We start from the raw sequence: 15,004 nt of genomic DNA, 5'->3' as shown, positions 1-15,004 counted from the left end.
CCAAAGTAGGACCTCAGTCTGGCAAGGACTTACACATTGCTTAACTTCATGTACTGCAAGTCCTCATATTGAAAATAAAGAGGCTCGCAGTAGAGTTAATATTGACCATCTCAGCCTTTGCAGGATTTGTGCTTCAGTGGTGAAATAACACTTACTAGGAAGCAGGTAGTTCATACAAATGTGAAAATACAAAATCCATACAAATCCAGCTGAAAGACACTCTTGGAATCCTGTGCTCTGTAAGCATTTCGGTTACTTAATACATGTGAATACTGGGAGTTCCTTCTCAAAAATTACTTACAGAAAAAGTTCCTAATTATGTTTTCTATAGGCTTTTTCATTCCATTCCTAAACTACAAATGTTTTCCTTAAAGAGAAAGCTAGTAAGTTTTGTTTGTTCTAACTTATTAGACTTTGATTAAATTTCACGTGCTTCTGAGTCCATACACTTAAGATTCATTTTGTGTATTCAGACGCTTAATTTCTTCTGTGCAAAACATCTGTTACTATGTGAAAGTGTGTTTGAGTAAGAAAAGGTTCCTGGTTAATTTTTTTTTTGGTGTGTGTGTGTGTGTTAAATTTAGACATATTTTTCCAGATAAAACAAAGCATTAATTAAGTCTAATGCTTCTTAATAGTCTTGCTTTTCTTCAACAGTGCTTTACCCATTTTGCCTAAAATAGTAGATTCCCTTAAGTTTAAAGTATTACTTGTTTATTTTTTGATTTAGAAATTACCAAAATGCTTAATGCATTTAGCCATCTTTCGTTTTACAGAAACAAATAAGCCGATCTGTGCTAGCATCTCAGCTGACTTTACAACTTGGTACCTTTTCATGTACAAAGATGACTGCAGCACTTATACTTCAGTTCAAGAGAGAAGCAATAATGCAGTTTTCCATTAAAAACAAAACAAACAAAATACAAAGATTATCTTCATATTGAGTATTTTTTTGTTTTGATTATTTTATTGCTTTCTTTCAGTGTGATTAAGGGACCATATCTGAATTTCCCTAAGTTCACAAACTTCCTTTAGTGACCTTGAGTTAGATGTAGCTGATAAAAATTTTCTGCCATGCATATCTGCAATTATAGATGATACACTTTTGTTTAGTTGTGAATTGGTTGTCTTAATTATTTTCCTGAGCTAGATCTTATTATTCTTATTTGCAGCTTTGACCATACTTTGCCATAAAGTTCTGTCTATGAGCAAGATTCTTATGAAAGAAGGGCTTTATTGCTTTTCTTCTTTTTTCTTTCTCTTTTTTTTTTAATTATTCATTCATTCTATTAATCTATAACTCAGGCTCAGCTGCAGATTTGCCCCTTTTTTGGTTTGTTTTCTCTTCTGATTCTGAATTTGGGCAGTTACATGTTTCATAGTCAGACCTTTCTAATCTGGTAATTCATCAGTGACATTCAGAGTTTGGTTTCAAACCCCTCTCTGCTTTCTTGTAAACTAATCCTACAGTCCTAGGACCACCAAAGAGAATTTCATTTTAGCTCGAAGTCCACACTGTCAGAATTCAGGTTTACTGTATGCCAATTAACCCTCCTTTAAGCTCTTCCAAATGGCTATCAATCTGGTTTGTTTAAAAGAAATAAGCTGTCCTTTTATTTTAGAACTAGTAATGAATTTTATATGTTTCTAAAGCAATTTTCTGCATTCTTACCAACTTCACTGATGTGAATGTAAAGTACACAGTAGGTCAAATTCTGACTTCAGTGGGAGTTGATGGGAGTGCAGTCTGTATATTTGAAAGCAGAATTGATTCAATCTTCGTGTGCCTGTGCAGAAAAAAAAAAATAATCTTATCTCTATATAATTTGTCTTCATATAATCAGAGAATATAGATTTGAGTTTGTATTTCATGTTATTTTCTCTGACTACCTTACATGAGCTCAGAAGAGATACTTATGTTCTTACCAGGGATGTGTGTATATATATATACATATTTTTTTCCTTGTTTATTCACATATAAACATTTTGCATGCTTCCTTAGAGAATTTCCTTGTAAGGTTCAGTTGTTCTTGAGACTGAGAACTTGTCTAGTGCATAATTTGTAAGCTATGCAGAGAGCACCCTCCAGCTGAGACAAACCCGAGAACAACTCATTTGGACCTGGCTTTTTAATTTTTTTTTTATTTTATATTTTTATTTTGCTTGCCTCTGTGGTGCTCTTGGATGTAAGGCTCCTAGTTTGAGCTGTGGCTGTAAGGAGCGGGGTAGACCCATGCGTGTCCAGATGTCCAGTGGAAGATCCATGTATCAGTTTTCTGTTCTGGTCTTCTGGCAAACAGCTGTCTGTGATAACATGCTACATTTTATTTTAGATCATTTGAGAAGGATATTGCTTCTGAACACAAAAAACACACAATGCCCTCTGCTCCTTTGCCTTCTCAATGTTCATTAACTACTCTTGCATTGGCTGTTGTATTTAATGGAAGCGGAGTGTAACTTGTATGGCAAAATGAGATGATCTCCTCCAAAAGAGAAGGGAGAATGTCAGCTACACTTTGGGCAGGAATGCTGTGGTTAAATTCAGGCAAAACTGTCGATTTTTGCTTGTGTGCTTCACCTTAATGCTGAATACAAGCTGTATCTCTCACATTCAGAAGAAAGACTTTTCATTTCTACCAAGCTTTTATGGTTTAAATACCTGACTCAGAAGCTTTGTTCTACTCATATGTTACTTTTTCTGCCTTTTTATAGTAGTCCCTTAAACAATTTCATACCTAGTACCTTTTTTAAGACTGCTATGGATATGAAATATTGACATCTCAAAAAAAAAAAAAAAGATTTTTCAAACTCATTTAGGCCTTTAACATAGCATTAGAATATTTCCTCTGTAAATCATCTCTCACATATTAAAAAGCAACTGTCATTTGGTTTCCTTCCTGTCTTATATGTATTTGAGGTTATAACAATAGTAGTTCTAACCTTAGCTTTGTTGTTGTTTTCTTTTTTCTTTAAGTTGATGACTTTGGTGAGGGAGGAGGGGATCTCTCTATTAGTTACATTAAGTTTCCATAAAGGTGTGGGGTTTTGTTGTTGTGTTTTTTGTTTTATTTGTTTGTATGGTATGGTAGAGAAAATAGTAGGACATAGCTGGGGAGGATTAAATCTTTTAAAAAGTGAATTTTGTAAAATCTGGGGCATGGACAAAGATTTGTCAAATTTTGCTTGAATCAGCCTTCATCTGCTATGAGAAACAGTAGGTCTGCAGACAGGCTATGGCTTTTGTCACGTCCAGGGGAATCCACTGAATCTTGGCCTTCATTTAGGATTCCCTCCTGATGAGCAAATTCCCATGACCGCTTTTGAAGCTTTAAAAGCTTTGGTTTTGTTTTAAAAGGCCTCTGAGCACAGGCAATGTTTTCATAGGCATTTAGAAACAAAAAACTGAGCTTTTAAACCTTCAAACGTCGCTGTGGGGATTCACTTCACTTCTCAGCAGACCAAGTCTGAGATAACACCTGCAAGAAGTGTGTGTATGTGCGTGTGGATTTTGTGAAAATCGTGATGCATGATCTCTACTGACCCACAAATGTGACAGTGTGTGTGCGTGTGTATACATCTTATTGTTATGTTTCACTACTATTAATTTTTAAGAGCAAACTATTATTTTGGTTCTGTGGAATGACTGATGTGGGTAAGCCTATTTTGTTTTTAGATTGCTTTTCTTTCTTTTCCCAATATATCTTCTAATGCAAATGCTAATGCTAACAAATGGTCTTCAGAAGAACAGACTATGTGAAAGTCCCTGATTATATTTCATTATCAAAAGTTTTTTTTTATTTGGCTTTGCCTCAGCCTTACTTTTCTACAGTTAACGCTACTTGTGCAGTAAAAGGTGGTGTTCTTTGAGTAGGTGGGTCACAGCATATCTAAACCCAGATCTGCGATTGTCATATTAGAAATCCCAGAATCACAGAAGGGTTTGTGTTGGAAGGAACCTTAAAAATCATCCAGTTTCAACCCCCCTTCCATGGGCAGGAGCACCTTCCACTAGACCAGGTTGCTCAAATGTATGATAGAAATGAGCAGACAAATCATAAGAACAGTCAAATAACAGCAGTATTAATTTGCACTGCTTTTCAGTTACATTTCTTTGCATCTTAAATACCTTAGGTGAATTTTTTTAATATTTTGGGGGGAAGGGTAAGGGAGTTCTTAGAATTAAGAGTAGATACTAAACAAAGATATTAACAGTGCTTTTCTCCTGTCCTGTGCTGTTCTCAAAACACCTGTTAAAACAAATATGCACATATTTTGGGATTGATGATACTAACTGGCAAACTTGGCACCAAATAACCTGCTGAAACTAAAATGTTGATGCAGAACATGTGCTTAACTTAACAGTCCATAACCCTGTTTTCAGAACATTGAAATACCTACCCCGAGGAAAGCTCATAAAACTAAGGTCTTTAAAGTTTGTAGATTAGACCAACGAAGCTGCAGTCATTTTTAAGAGCATGTGTCTTCATTGACTCCCATTAATTCAAGATGGCCAACTGTGTGAAATAAGAGGTATGAAAGTACTGAAGGGCATTTTTGAAAGTGTGCTTTCCAGAGGTTCAGTGGTTAAAGGAATAAGCAGAAAAATGATGCCTGGAAAGGCAAGCAGGAAGCATTTGGAAGGACTATACATTGCAGACAGTTCTGAAAGAACCTTAGCTCAGTTTCTGAGGGTATTTAATTGAGCTTTTTACAACACAAAATGCTTAATTCTTCTAGAAATTCCCAGTGCCCTTAAGATTCTACTGCTTACGATTAGATTGAGTAATTTGGAATATCTGTAGCTGTGTTTCCCCATGTGTAACATTCCAGCCATGTCTGTCTTACTTTACTGTTAAATATATAATTTATAACTAGATAACAATCCTGATAAGCTTGTTTGAATCCATTCTAGAAAGAAATTGTTTTGTATTGTGTGTGATAGCTTCAAGCTGCTTTATAGTAACTGTCCTCAACAAGGAAGGAATCTTTGTTATATTATTCATCTGGAGGCACTAGAAATTAAAAAGCTGAGCTACTATAGCAACTAGGACCTATTTTTTGAAGTGTTCCTGGAGAAATAAACTTTCTGCACCAGGCAAACCTGAATTTGTAATAAACGTATGAACACACATCATTTTTCTTTTTGCACTTGTCCACACAGTGTGCATGTTTGTTTGTTACTTTTAAATGGAAGAAATTAGAATAGGATATATTAAACTGAATAGGATTTTCATCATTAAATTTTTCTGGCTGCCCAACTTTTCTGACAAATTGCTTGCTATATTCCATTTCACAAAATGCTTGCGTTTTTTGCCTCCAGACTATATGCTTTACTGTTATATACTTTGGAATATGGTACTTTTATTTCTCTCCTTTCTCTTTCTTTTTTTCTTTTTTTTTTTTCCTCCCCTGGAATAAACCAGAAGCATCTTCTTGTGCAGAGTAATGTGACAGAAAAGGAAAATAGAATACTTCAGCAGTGAATTGGTGAGGGCGGGGGGGCGGACTGTTTTTTCTCAGTGTTCCTTACAGTTTTTGATAATTGAACAAAACTGGGGGAAAAAAAAACAAGTTGCTCTTAACAAGGAAATTATTTAGAAGTGCAACGTGTTTACATATCTCAATGAGAACAATGCATTGTTAGCTGTGACTGCATGCATCACATGATGCAACCTTTTGACAACCAAGTGTCTGCTGGAGACATCTGTGAAGGGTGACCTTTCGCCCTAAGGAAGAATGCTCTGAAGGTGGGGAATGCAGTTATCTGTCCTGGCCCACCGTGCAGAGGCTGCCCACTGCCACCCTCTCACCCGCCTTCTTACGTAGCTCTTCAAATACAGATCGGGTGAGCCAAAACTTAGATTGTCCTGAAAAAAACAGAAAATAGGCAACTTGCTTTTACCTTGCTGGGAAGGCAGAAGTTAAGTCAGGGACCTCAGACAGTATGAGATCAGAATGAGACCCTTAACCTTTATGTAGTCCCATTAACTAATAAGTCACCTGAACAGGAATTGCTAATGTCTGATGTGCCTGCCACTCCCTCAGATCATTTACTTCTGTCAATGACTTGTTACCAGTGTTCTGGAAGCCAGTATATAAGCAGCACGTTACCTTTCAGACAAGCAGGTTCAAATTATAAATTGCAGTATACAGGCACAGGAGGTACCAGCCTTTTCTTTTTCAGGCAGTGGGAAAGGAGAGGAGGAGGGCTTGGGTGGATTGAGGAAGAAACAATAATAATAAAATACATTCATCTGAAAACATTCCCAGTGCTTCTGAGTTTTGTAGAAAAGAAAAATCCTGTGCCCTGGCTCTAATCTGAGAAACTTTTTGTTGTCATGCTCATTTTCATTCACAAGCTTTGATTTCCTAGTACAGGTGACTCTTTGAACAGCAACAACATGTTGGCAATTGCTTCTTCTTGTAGTGTTGTGCTGTGCTGCTGTGTTTACAGTGGTCATTCACAGACAGCCACCGGCTGCCTGTTGGTCAACAAGGACCCACATCCCACTTGTTGTAAGTGAAGTGGTGGTTTCTTGTCTCAAGTGGCTGTAGTGCTTTCTGCATGTGATTTTTTTTTTAACTTAAAAAAAAAATTATATAAGTATCTGTGGCTGCTAAAACAAAGCAGCAAATATTGCTTCCCAAAAGGTGGAGCAGCTTGAAGAAAACAGGTTACTCCCCCCGCAACACCCTTTAGTCCCACAGAATGACTGCATGCTTCAGCATGGATTTCGCTGCTAGTTGGATCCCAGGAGGCCTTATTGAGTGCAGCACTGCTCAGGGAGTTGCAGCTGTATAAAGCGGGGGGAAAAATGTAGTTTGTACGAATTGTTCTTTACCTTGGTTTTGGGTTCAGAATGGCAGCTGCACTCCGACTTTGTGTGTGACAGCACAAAGGACAGCAAAAGTGAAAAGCAAGTCAGCAAGTAGAGAGACAAAAGCAATGATCAGCTAATACAGCTCCACATGGCCTAACTAATTTATGAGAAAAAAACTGTTCTGTTCATTGGATCAGCACTCTGAGGAGGCAGGTGGAATTGTAGGAAGTTTTCATTGAGTCTCTTGAGCAAGTAAGGAAGCCACTAGAGATTCTTCTCAGTTTGAACTTTATCAGGGTCTACGCTTAATCAATATGGTATTGGAAAAAGAATTAATTACTAAAGCAGAATAAAACAGCTGCATTTTAAACTAAGGATCCATCAATTCAGTAATCTTCCAGTTACAGGCTAGGTGCCGTGAGGATCATTTTGACTCCATGTAATGAGGAACTGAGGGAGTTTCCTCATGAACAGGCTGGGAATTCACATTAGCCTATTTCAGCTATTTGTCATCAGTACAACTCATTTCTCCCCTTCTGAATTACAATTTGTATTTGATATACTGTCAAACCCACAAAATTCCCATATTCATGGGACTGAAAGCATTAATGCGGAAATCATTGTCACCATGAGAAAAAGTCTTAACCTTCCTGAGCCTCTTTATTCTATAGGCTGCGGCTTGAGTGGTTTCATGCCGGACATACCTCTATTGTGTTCATTGTGAGGGTCAGGGACCTGCCTGTTGAAGAAGCAGTAATTTGAACACAGCCTGTAAATGTTTCATCTGTAATTTCCATAATGGTGAATTTCAAGGAGGGCTGAGAAGGGTTATGGGAGATGAATTAGGTTTTTAGTGAGCTCATTAGGAAGCCAAACAGAGTTTAGACAGCAAGGCGGTGAGTGTGGCTGTAATCAGTTCTGCTCGCTTTGTTCTCTGCCTTCGGGACATTTTTTGAAAACTTCATGGCAGGGGCTGATGAGAATATACTGAGCAGAGGCTGCAATCTGATGGTTGACTTGTTGATTTGTAAACCTCTTAATTCATTTTTTGTTCAATTTAATCTTTTCTTTCTTAAGGAAAATTAGTTGAATGTTAGCCCTCTTTGCACTATTCACCTCTTAAATTATGCTCATTTTGAGGAGCTTGTTATGCCTGAATAAACATGAAATGACTTGGCATTTTCCCATAAGAGGCACACCCATTTTAATACCATGTATTTACCATTCCTGGAAATGTCTCATTAACTTCTGAAAATCTGTGAGCATGATATTTTTGGGCTACTGTAACACACCTCTTGGCAGTCACAGAAGGCAGTTTGGTTAATGCCTCATAATATCCATTTTTATTCTCAACATGAAGAAAGGCTCTCTATAGAAAATTGATGCAGTTTGCTCTGCTAATTTTCATGCTCATTCCAATTAATTTAACATGACCCAGATTTTCTTCCTCAGGCTCATCCTGACTAATTAGTAAGGCAACACCTAGAACAAGTTCTGTTTAATAACATTGAGGAACACTAGTTGTGAGTGATTTTGATGCTAATAAAGATATTCACTGATGGGACAGATATTTGATGTCAATTATGGTATGTAATTTAGAAGTCCCAATGTGCTGGATAGAGTATAGGAAGGCTGGCAAATCACTGTGGGAGATAATTTTTTTATTTTTTTTTTTTTAAGACTTCCAAAGCACCTAGCTGTCCTCAGGGACCAATTAGTTTATTTTTTTTTGGTACAACTAGTAGTATTGTCAACTAATTCCCCAGTAATAGATGGGGTGGTGCTGCTAAGGAAGTACAATATGTGAAGCCCCAACAGCTAGGGTCCAGGCTTGAGTTATTTACTGAACCTTATCACATATGGGAAAAGCAATCATGGGTATCAGAAAACAGCACTGGTTGAAGACAAGAGGATGACCTGCTCATCTTCTTGACTTAGCTTCTCATTCCTTTTCTTTGTCCAGATGAATCAATTTGGTAAGAAATAAATAGGGTTGAAAAAGAGGCCCCATTAATGCTTCATAAATGAATTATGGATGCTGGAATTTCTTATTTCAGAAAAATGGCCCCAGATCTGCACTTCATGTGATAATTCTCTCCTCTACTCTGCAAGCCAGGGAGAAGTTATCTGCGTCAATATGTAGGGCTAGTGCTTATGTAAGTGTCCTCACTGCAGAGCCTGGCAGTACACATGGGTCCTGATCTCTCAGAGCTCTTTGCCTCATCCCTGGGAAAGCCGACTAGTTTTTTGTATGTTGTCCACACCGGCAGCACCACAGAGTATGCAGCAGGTGAAGAGGGAGTTCCAAAGAATGTTTTGTCATTGAGTTCATTGGAAATAGAAACAGGAAAGGCTAAATCCTGTTTTTTACATGACCTCTCAGAACAAATTTCCATTTATGCCCCAGGAATCAAATATGAATAAAGACTGAATGACAATACTATTAACACTTCAGGATTTTGATCAGCCATAGATATAAAAGCCTGTGTGGCGCCTCTGCTGAAGTTGCTGCACTAAGATCTGCTTTTGCTCCTAGTAATGTACATGAAAATACTGTTCTTTAGCCAAAAGAGAGAAGAAGTGAGGTGTCTTTAAGCATCTATTTTGTCACAAGTACTTATGTCCAAGAAACTGAGTTCTAACGGAGTACTTAAGGACTTAAAGAGCATGCTCTGTGGTATTTTAACCCTTTAAGATATGCATTTTGTGATGAACATGAAATAGTAAACACAAGAACCATACTCAAATTTAAAAAAAAATGTAGTGCTTAAATGAGCACAAGAGTGCATTGACATGTTTATCTTAAAAGCAATAATATATAATATTCACTTATTGAAGAACCACCACCAATTGTTATCAAAAGGAATTTTGTGTATTACTTTTAAAGCAGTTTTCATTGAAAGTTATGTTCCTTACTCATTTAAGTACTCTTGAAAATCCTTATCCCTAAAAGTTTTCCAAAGGTCACTTCTTTGTGAGCCCGTAACAGAAAAGGGAATAGAATATCTTGTGTTATATAAAATGCTTCAATGCTATTAGCATCTCAGTCCTTAGCTGCTGCATAAATCTCTGGTAAGTTTTAAATGCTGACATAATAAAACACAGGTAGGAATTGCAAAAGGGGGTTAATGTCTTTGATGCAAATCTTAATTGCCAAAATCTTATTTGCTTTTTTTTTAATTTTATTTTTATTTTTATTTTTTATTTTAGCCCTCATTATTTCAAAGAGTTTTTAAGAGGAGGGGGAGAAGGAGACTCTGTGAAGTTTATTCTAGTACATAATGCCTTTAAACTCTGTAGTTTCCAGCTTGGTGCCACTAACCAACAGAGAAACTGTTTTTGTGAACAGTCTTGCAGTAAAGAGTCAGAGATGACCACGTCTATGGCGATTCCTAACTGGTGTCAGAACATGACAATTCCTTGTTCTGGGTCAGCGGTGAATACCTCACTCAAATGGTGCAAAGTCAGCTAGTTCTTAATTTTTTATCTCCTCAAGAGTGCATTCAGTGACTTTATCACTGAGAAGAATGACTCCCCTGCCTAGTGTGATCAAGATCTGGAAATGTGCTGCCTCAGCACATTTAGCCTAGACTGCTGCTTGACTGGTGGGGCTTAGATTTGATCTTATGGCATATGTGTCAGTTCTCTAATGGGCTGGGTGAACAGCCTGTCCAGAGGGAAACTCAGCTTTACCCATCTGAACCTGAATCTGGAAGAGAAGTCTTGTAATTTGCCACGTTTTTTGTTTGGGGATCCCTTCATACAGTCAATCCTATCTCCTCAGAGGGCGAGTGGGGTGAGGGCAGTTCTCTGGAGCCCAGCCTGTTAGGTTCTTCCCCTAAGTTCAGGAGCACAGGCCAGTCTAGGAAGACTTTGTAGGCACTGCATATTTTTCTCTGGCAACATTTTCTGCTGCAGTGAAAGACCTGAAGTGAAATTTTAGGCTTATGAACAGAAAAGCAAGGCATCAGCTCTCAGAGTGGGGGTCTGTGCTTTTTTAGTTTTGTGCCGTGAATTTCTACGCAAATGGTGTTATAACAAGACAGTGTCCTGTGGTTTTGTTGTTTTTCTGCTTCTCTATTTTGTAAATCCATTTCTTGGAAATTTTTGTCAAAAGCTTTTCCCTGTGTTTCTACAAAATTTTGTTCCTCTGTCACTTCTTTTGATCACTTAAAACAGGTCCAAACTGTCCTGTGGGACAGGCTGGGTATGGAGAGAGTAGAAGACCATGGCCTTCCCTTCTTGTTACTTTGCTTTTTTTATCATGATATCATGAAACAATCAAGTAAAACTCTAAGACAGGAGAAAATATGTTGCTTGTAAGCCTTTCTGATGTCAGAAAGATTGATCTTTATTTTATTTTTTTCTGCCAGCCAGTTGAAATCTTCACGTCTACGTGCTTCCTTTTCAGTTTGAGGCATTTGGGTATTCTCAGCTTTATCTTCGCTCATGGCTGAAGCTAGATTCTAAGAAACTAGCAGGGACTGAGTAGGTGCTTGGCTCTTAAATGCTTGCTCTTATTATCTGTAAATGTCTACTGATTTCAAAAGACAGAGTGTTTCAGACCATTCCATTAACCACTTTTAAGCATCCAGTACATACTGCAGATGAGACACCCCTGGCTTACACTTTACCTATCAGGCTTCTTGCAGGACAAGAACCCTGAAAAAAAATGTTCACCGAAAGTAAACGTGGGCAGATCCAAAGTATGTAATTGTCAGCTGGGACATTATTCACCAGCTTCAGCAAGCACTGGATCAAGCCTTTGTTGTTAACACCAAATAGCATGTTTCCAAATACCTAACAAGCACTCTACATTTAAAGTATGGGGTTTAGCTTAAACCTAAGAAAGCAGACTGTCAGTGTTCCAACGTAACCCTTCACATTCTGGCATTTTCCAGACTGCCAGCCAAATGAACACTTTAGGAGGAGGTGCATATATATGTCCGCAGCACCCAGCGGGTTTATCCACCCTACTGTGCATAGGTGTTGGAGCTCTCATGGTATGTAAGTTTTGCCAAGTTTGGAGTTTTTGTTTTGTTTTTTTTTTGACTATGCATTCCCAGCAAGCATCTTTTTTTTTGCTGCTGTTCAGGTGTTTGCGAATGCATATCAAGACAGTACTCTTTATTTGTATTTTCTGTAACATACACATTCGTGTACATTTTGTCACCTGGAAAAGCTTTTATGGTTCATTTTGACACTTTCTATCAAAACATTTTTATTTTTTTTTTATTCAGCCATCCTTCATTTTTTGTTATAAATCCTCCAGTAGACTAATGTGTGTTTTGGACTTGTGGCCTAACTAATGTCCTTACTAATAACTAAAGCTTTTAAATTAGTATCTCTCAGGAATAAATGTCTGTTACATATTTCTAGTCCCAACTTTTTTTTTTTTTAAATGAAGAATTGCTATGAAAGTACACTTGCATGTAATATTTCAGCTGGCACATTTTTAGTAGCTAAATAACCCTGAAAAGGGAGGTTTTAAATGTGAACAGTACACAGACACTTGCTGTGTCTGTGGACATCAGTTTAAGTGATGTCTCCTAAACAATCTGTTGTGTTCAACTGCATATTGTCTAAGGGGAACAACAAGACATTAAAATACATCACAGTTTGTAACTGTGTAACAGCTGTATGGAAAATTGAGATGTTCTGAGTGCTATTTTCCTTTAAAAAGAATAAAAGGAAATTTTTATTCCTAAGGAAGCTACATTAAAGATTTAATGAAGAAAAACAGTACAGGATGTTAGCAATCATCTACTTTTAAGTTTTCCACATTGTGTTACTGTTAAATATAAACAACAACTGCAAAATGTTAAAGGTTAAATATTGATGAGATAATATTGAACTTAATTAGTTAACTTCAACTGCAGGTAGAATTTTAATTGAGTTTAGCTATTTTGACCACATTTGATATTAGTATAATGCCAAAATTACAGGGTAACAAATAACAGGATAGCAAATAATAAATGGTACTTAAAATCAAGTGTAGCTTTTTAATTTATACCAACTTTGGTACAGTTGATAGAGGAAACTAAAATCATTATCCCAGTTACTCCAGCAGGGATAGAGATGAAGAACTAAAAAAAGAAATGGTCTCTTAAAGAAGATGCTCTTTAGGCAGGAAAAAAAATTTCTCCTGATTTCTTTAATGACTTGTTATTGTTGTCTCAGCTGTAACCAGAGTCTGCAGCTGGTATTCTTAACAGAATTACTGTGAGAATGCTAAAAATATTTCTCTAAAAATATATAGAAAAACGTTTGGAAAAGAACAGCATTTAGACTGCACCACAAGGACATTTTTTGTGACAGTGTTTAGTATGATGAAAAAATTAAACAGAATAACAGCTATTTACATTCACACTGCAAAGTAATTACTGAAGCAGACAAAATACTTAAACCTAATTTAATAATGCTTTCCTTCAGCCTAGGTGCCAAATCTGTCTGTAAATTCCACAACTTGTGCTGGGAGGTGGGGGAGGAAATGAAGTTAAAACAACGTAGGAACAAGTGCATTGAACACTTTCTCTTTTGTGAGGTACAAAGTGAGTTTCAATTTTAAAGAGAAGAGCATCATAAATCAGCACAAACCACAAGTTTTAATGAGTATGTCTCTTCTGGAACTGTGCAGTGCTTGCAATTCTGTTTGAACAAGACAAGGATCTGGTCTTGCACTCCTTACTCAGGCAAAACTGCCACTGACATTAATGGTAATTTTGCTTGAACAGAACAAAGCGCTTGATGGCAGTTATGCCAGCATGAGGGGTGTGAGATTGGGATAAACGTGCAAAGTACAACTTCAAATGGCAATGCCTTTGACTTCTCAAGCTAGCATTTCCTCCAACTACAAGGATCTTAAATCTAACATTTGCTGGTTCAGAGATTAACATTTAGCATTCTGGGAAAGACTTTCTGGACTTCAGTAACCTGATCAGTATGGTCTCCTTTTGGTCTCTGCCTCTTTCTGGTTCTTTGTATTGCAGGGCAGATGATAGTATCTGGCACATTCCTTGGATGACTTGAAGATAGCAGCCCTCTGTGTTTGGGGCTGAAAGATTGTGAACTCTGTGTTAGCAGAAATGCCACACAGGGGAGGTGAATAGAACATTAAAAAAGCTTTAGCTTTTAGGTACTGCAGTGCAAGCAGAGTTGAATTTGAGAGCTGGGACTTAAGTGGACATTTGTCCCTGCTTTCTTCCTTAATAAAATCTGAGTGTTAACTGTGGATAAGGGCATTTGAGAGATCACTAAAAATGAATCATTGAGTGCCCAGAAGAGCTTTATTATGATATACTATGGAGAACTTCAGAATATACCATGTACTTTTTATGTGCTTATCGGATGCATGTGTGAGTTACTATTACAAAGGAAATTTTGTCCTTTGCTGCAGAAGCAAAATAATTCACTGAATTAAAACTGCAAAATAAAACTCATCAAAAAATGGATCTGCGTGGTCCTTTCTGGCCCTGCATTCCCATCTAATTTTCTTTTGCCCAGTGAAAGGCTACTGAGCAAAAACCACAAGATCCAACCAGCAACATTTGTTGTGCTGTGTTGTATACGTGTGTGTAATCTTTTTTGGAAAACCCTGATACAAATACTAAAACTGGAAAAAATCTCAGTGCAGAAATCCTGACTGGCCAAACAGAGTAAACAAAATAAAGAAATTCATAAGATCCCCAGACTGACGTCAGCTTCCAGGACGGAGTCCTTGTAGGTAGATTCATGGAAGGTCTCTTAGCTTGGTTTGTTTGGCCCAATGGCAATTGGACTGCAGGAGTTATTCTGTTCCTGAAGTTCCACATGAATGTTGCCACTGCCCAGTTAACCAGTGTGAAAATAGCGTGGAAAATAAATTATTAAACTATACTGTTATTACTAACTTGCCAGCTCCAGAGAAACAAATGCAGCCGCATTTACATATGTGTCCATCTGTCTGTTTTTACACTTTATGTCTTCAGCCAGTGGGTGAAATTGTTTTAATCCAAGCTGCAGTCTGATTTTTTTTTTAGATTTTTTTTTCTTCTGATATTTGTGTGTATGTTGTTTGTAGATGGCCATGCATATTCCTGACAGTAGCTAGTTCTTAATTGTCCTTCGAAGTAACCTAATCTATCTGTCTGTGGTAGTTTTAACTGGAGTAAGCAGCGGAGTTCTCCATGGATAATTTTCGTTAG

General features: G+C 37.3%; 1 protein-coding gene across 13 annotated transcripts in view; it reads left to right on the top strand.

The window, feature by feature from the left end:
• Positions 1-15,004, top strand: part of MEIS2 (Meis homeobox 2) — a 173,475-nt gene that overhangs the window by 30,512 nt on the left and 127,959 nt on the right. For 6 of the 13 annotated variants that reach the window (XM_066997568.1, XM_066997566.1, XM_066997571.1 and 3 more), the window contains exon 8: positions 11,723-11,824. The exons of the other annotated variants lie outside the window; for them this stretch is intronic. In XM_066997568.1, the coding sequence (XP_066853669.1) occupies positions 11,723-11,824 (102 nt within the window). The remainder of the gene's footprint in view (positions 1-11,722; positions 11,825-15,004) is intronic. 13 annotated transcript variants of the gene reach the window in all.

This window comes from Anser cygnoides, chromosome 5 (genome assembly GCF_040182565.1).
Source record: "Anser cygnoides isolate HZ-2024a breed goose chromosome 5, Taihu_goose_T2T_genome, whole genome shotgun sequence".
NCBI lineage: Eukaryota > Metazoa > Chordata > Aves > Anseriformes > Anatidae > Anser > Anser cygnoides.
This window is presented reverse-complemented; position numbering and strand designations above follow the sequence as displayed.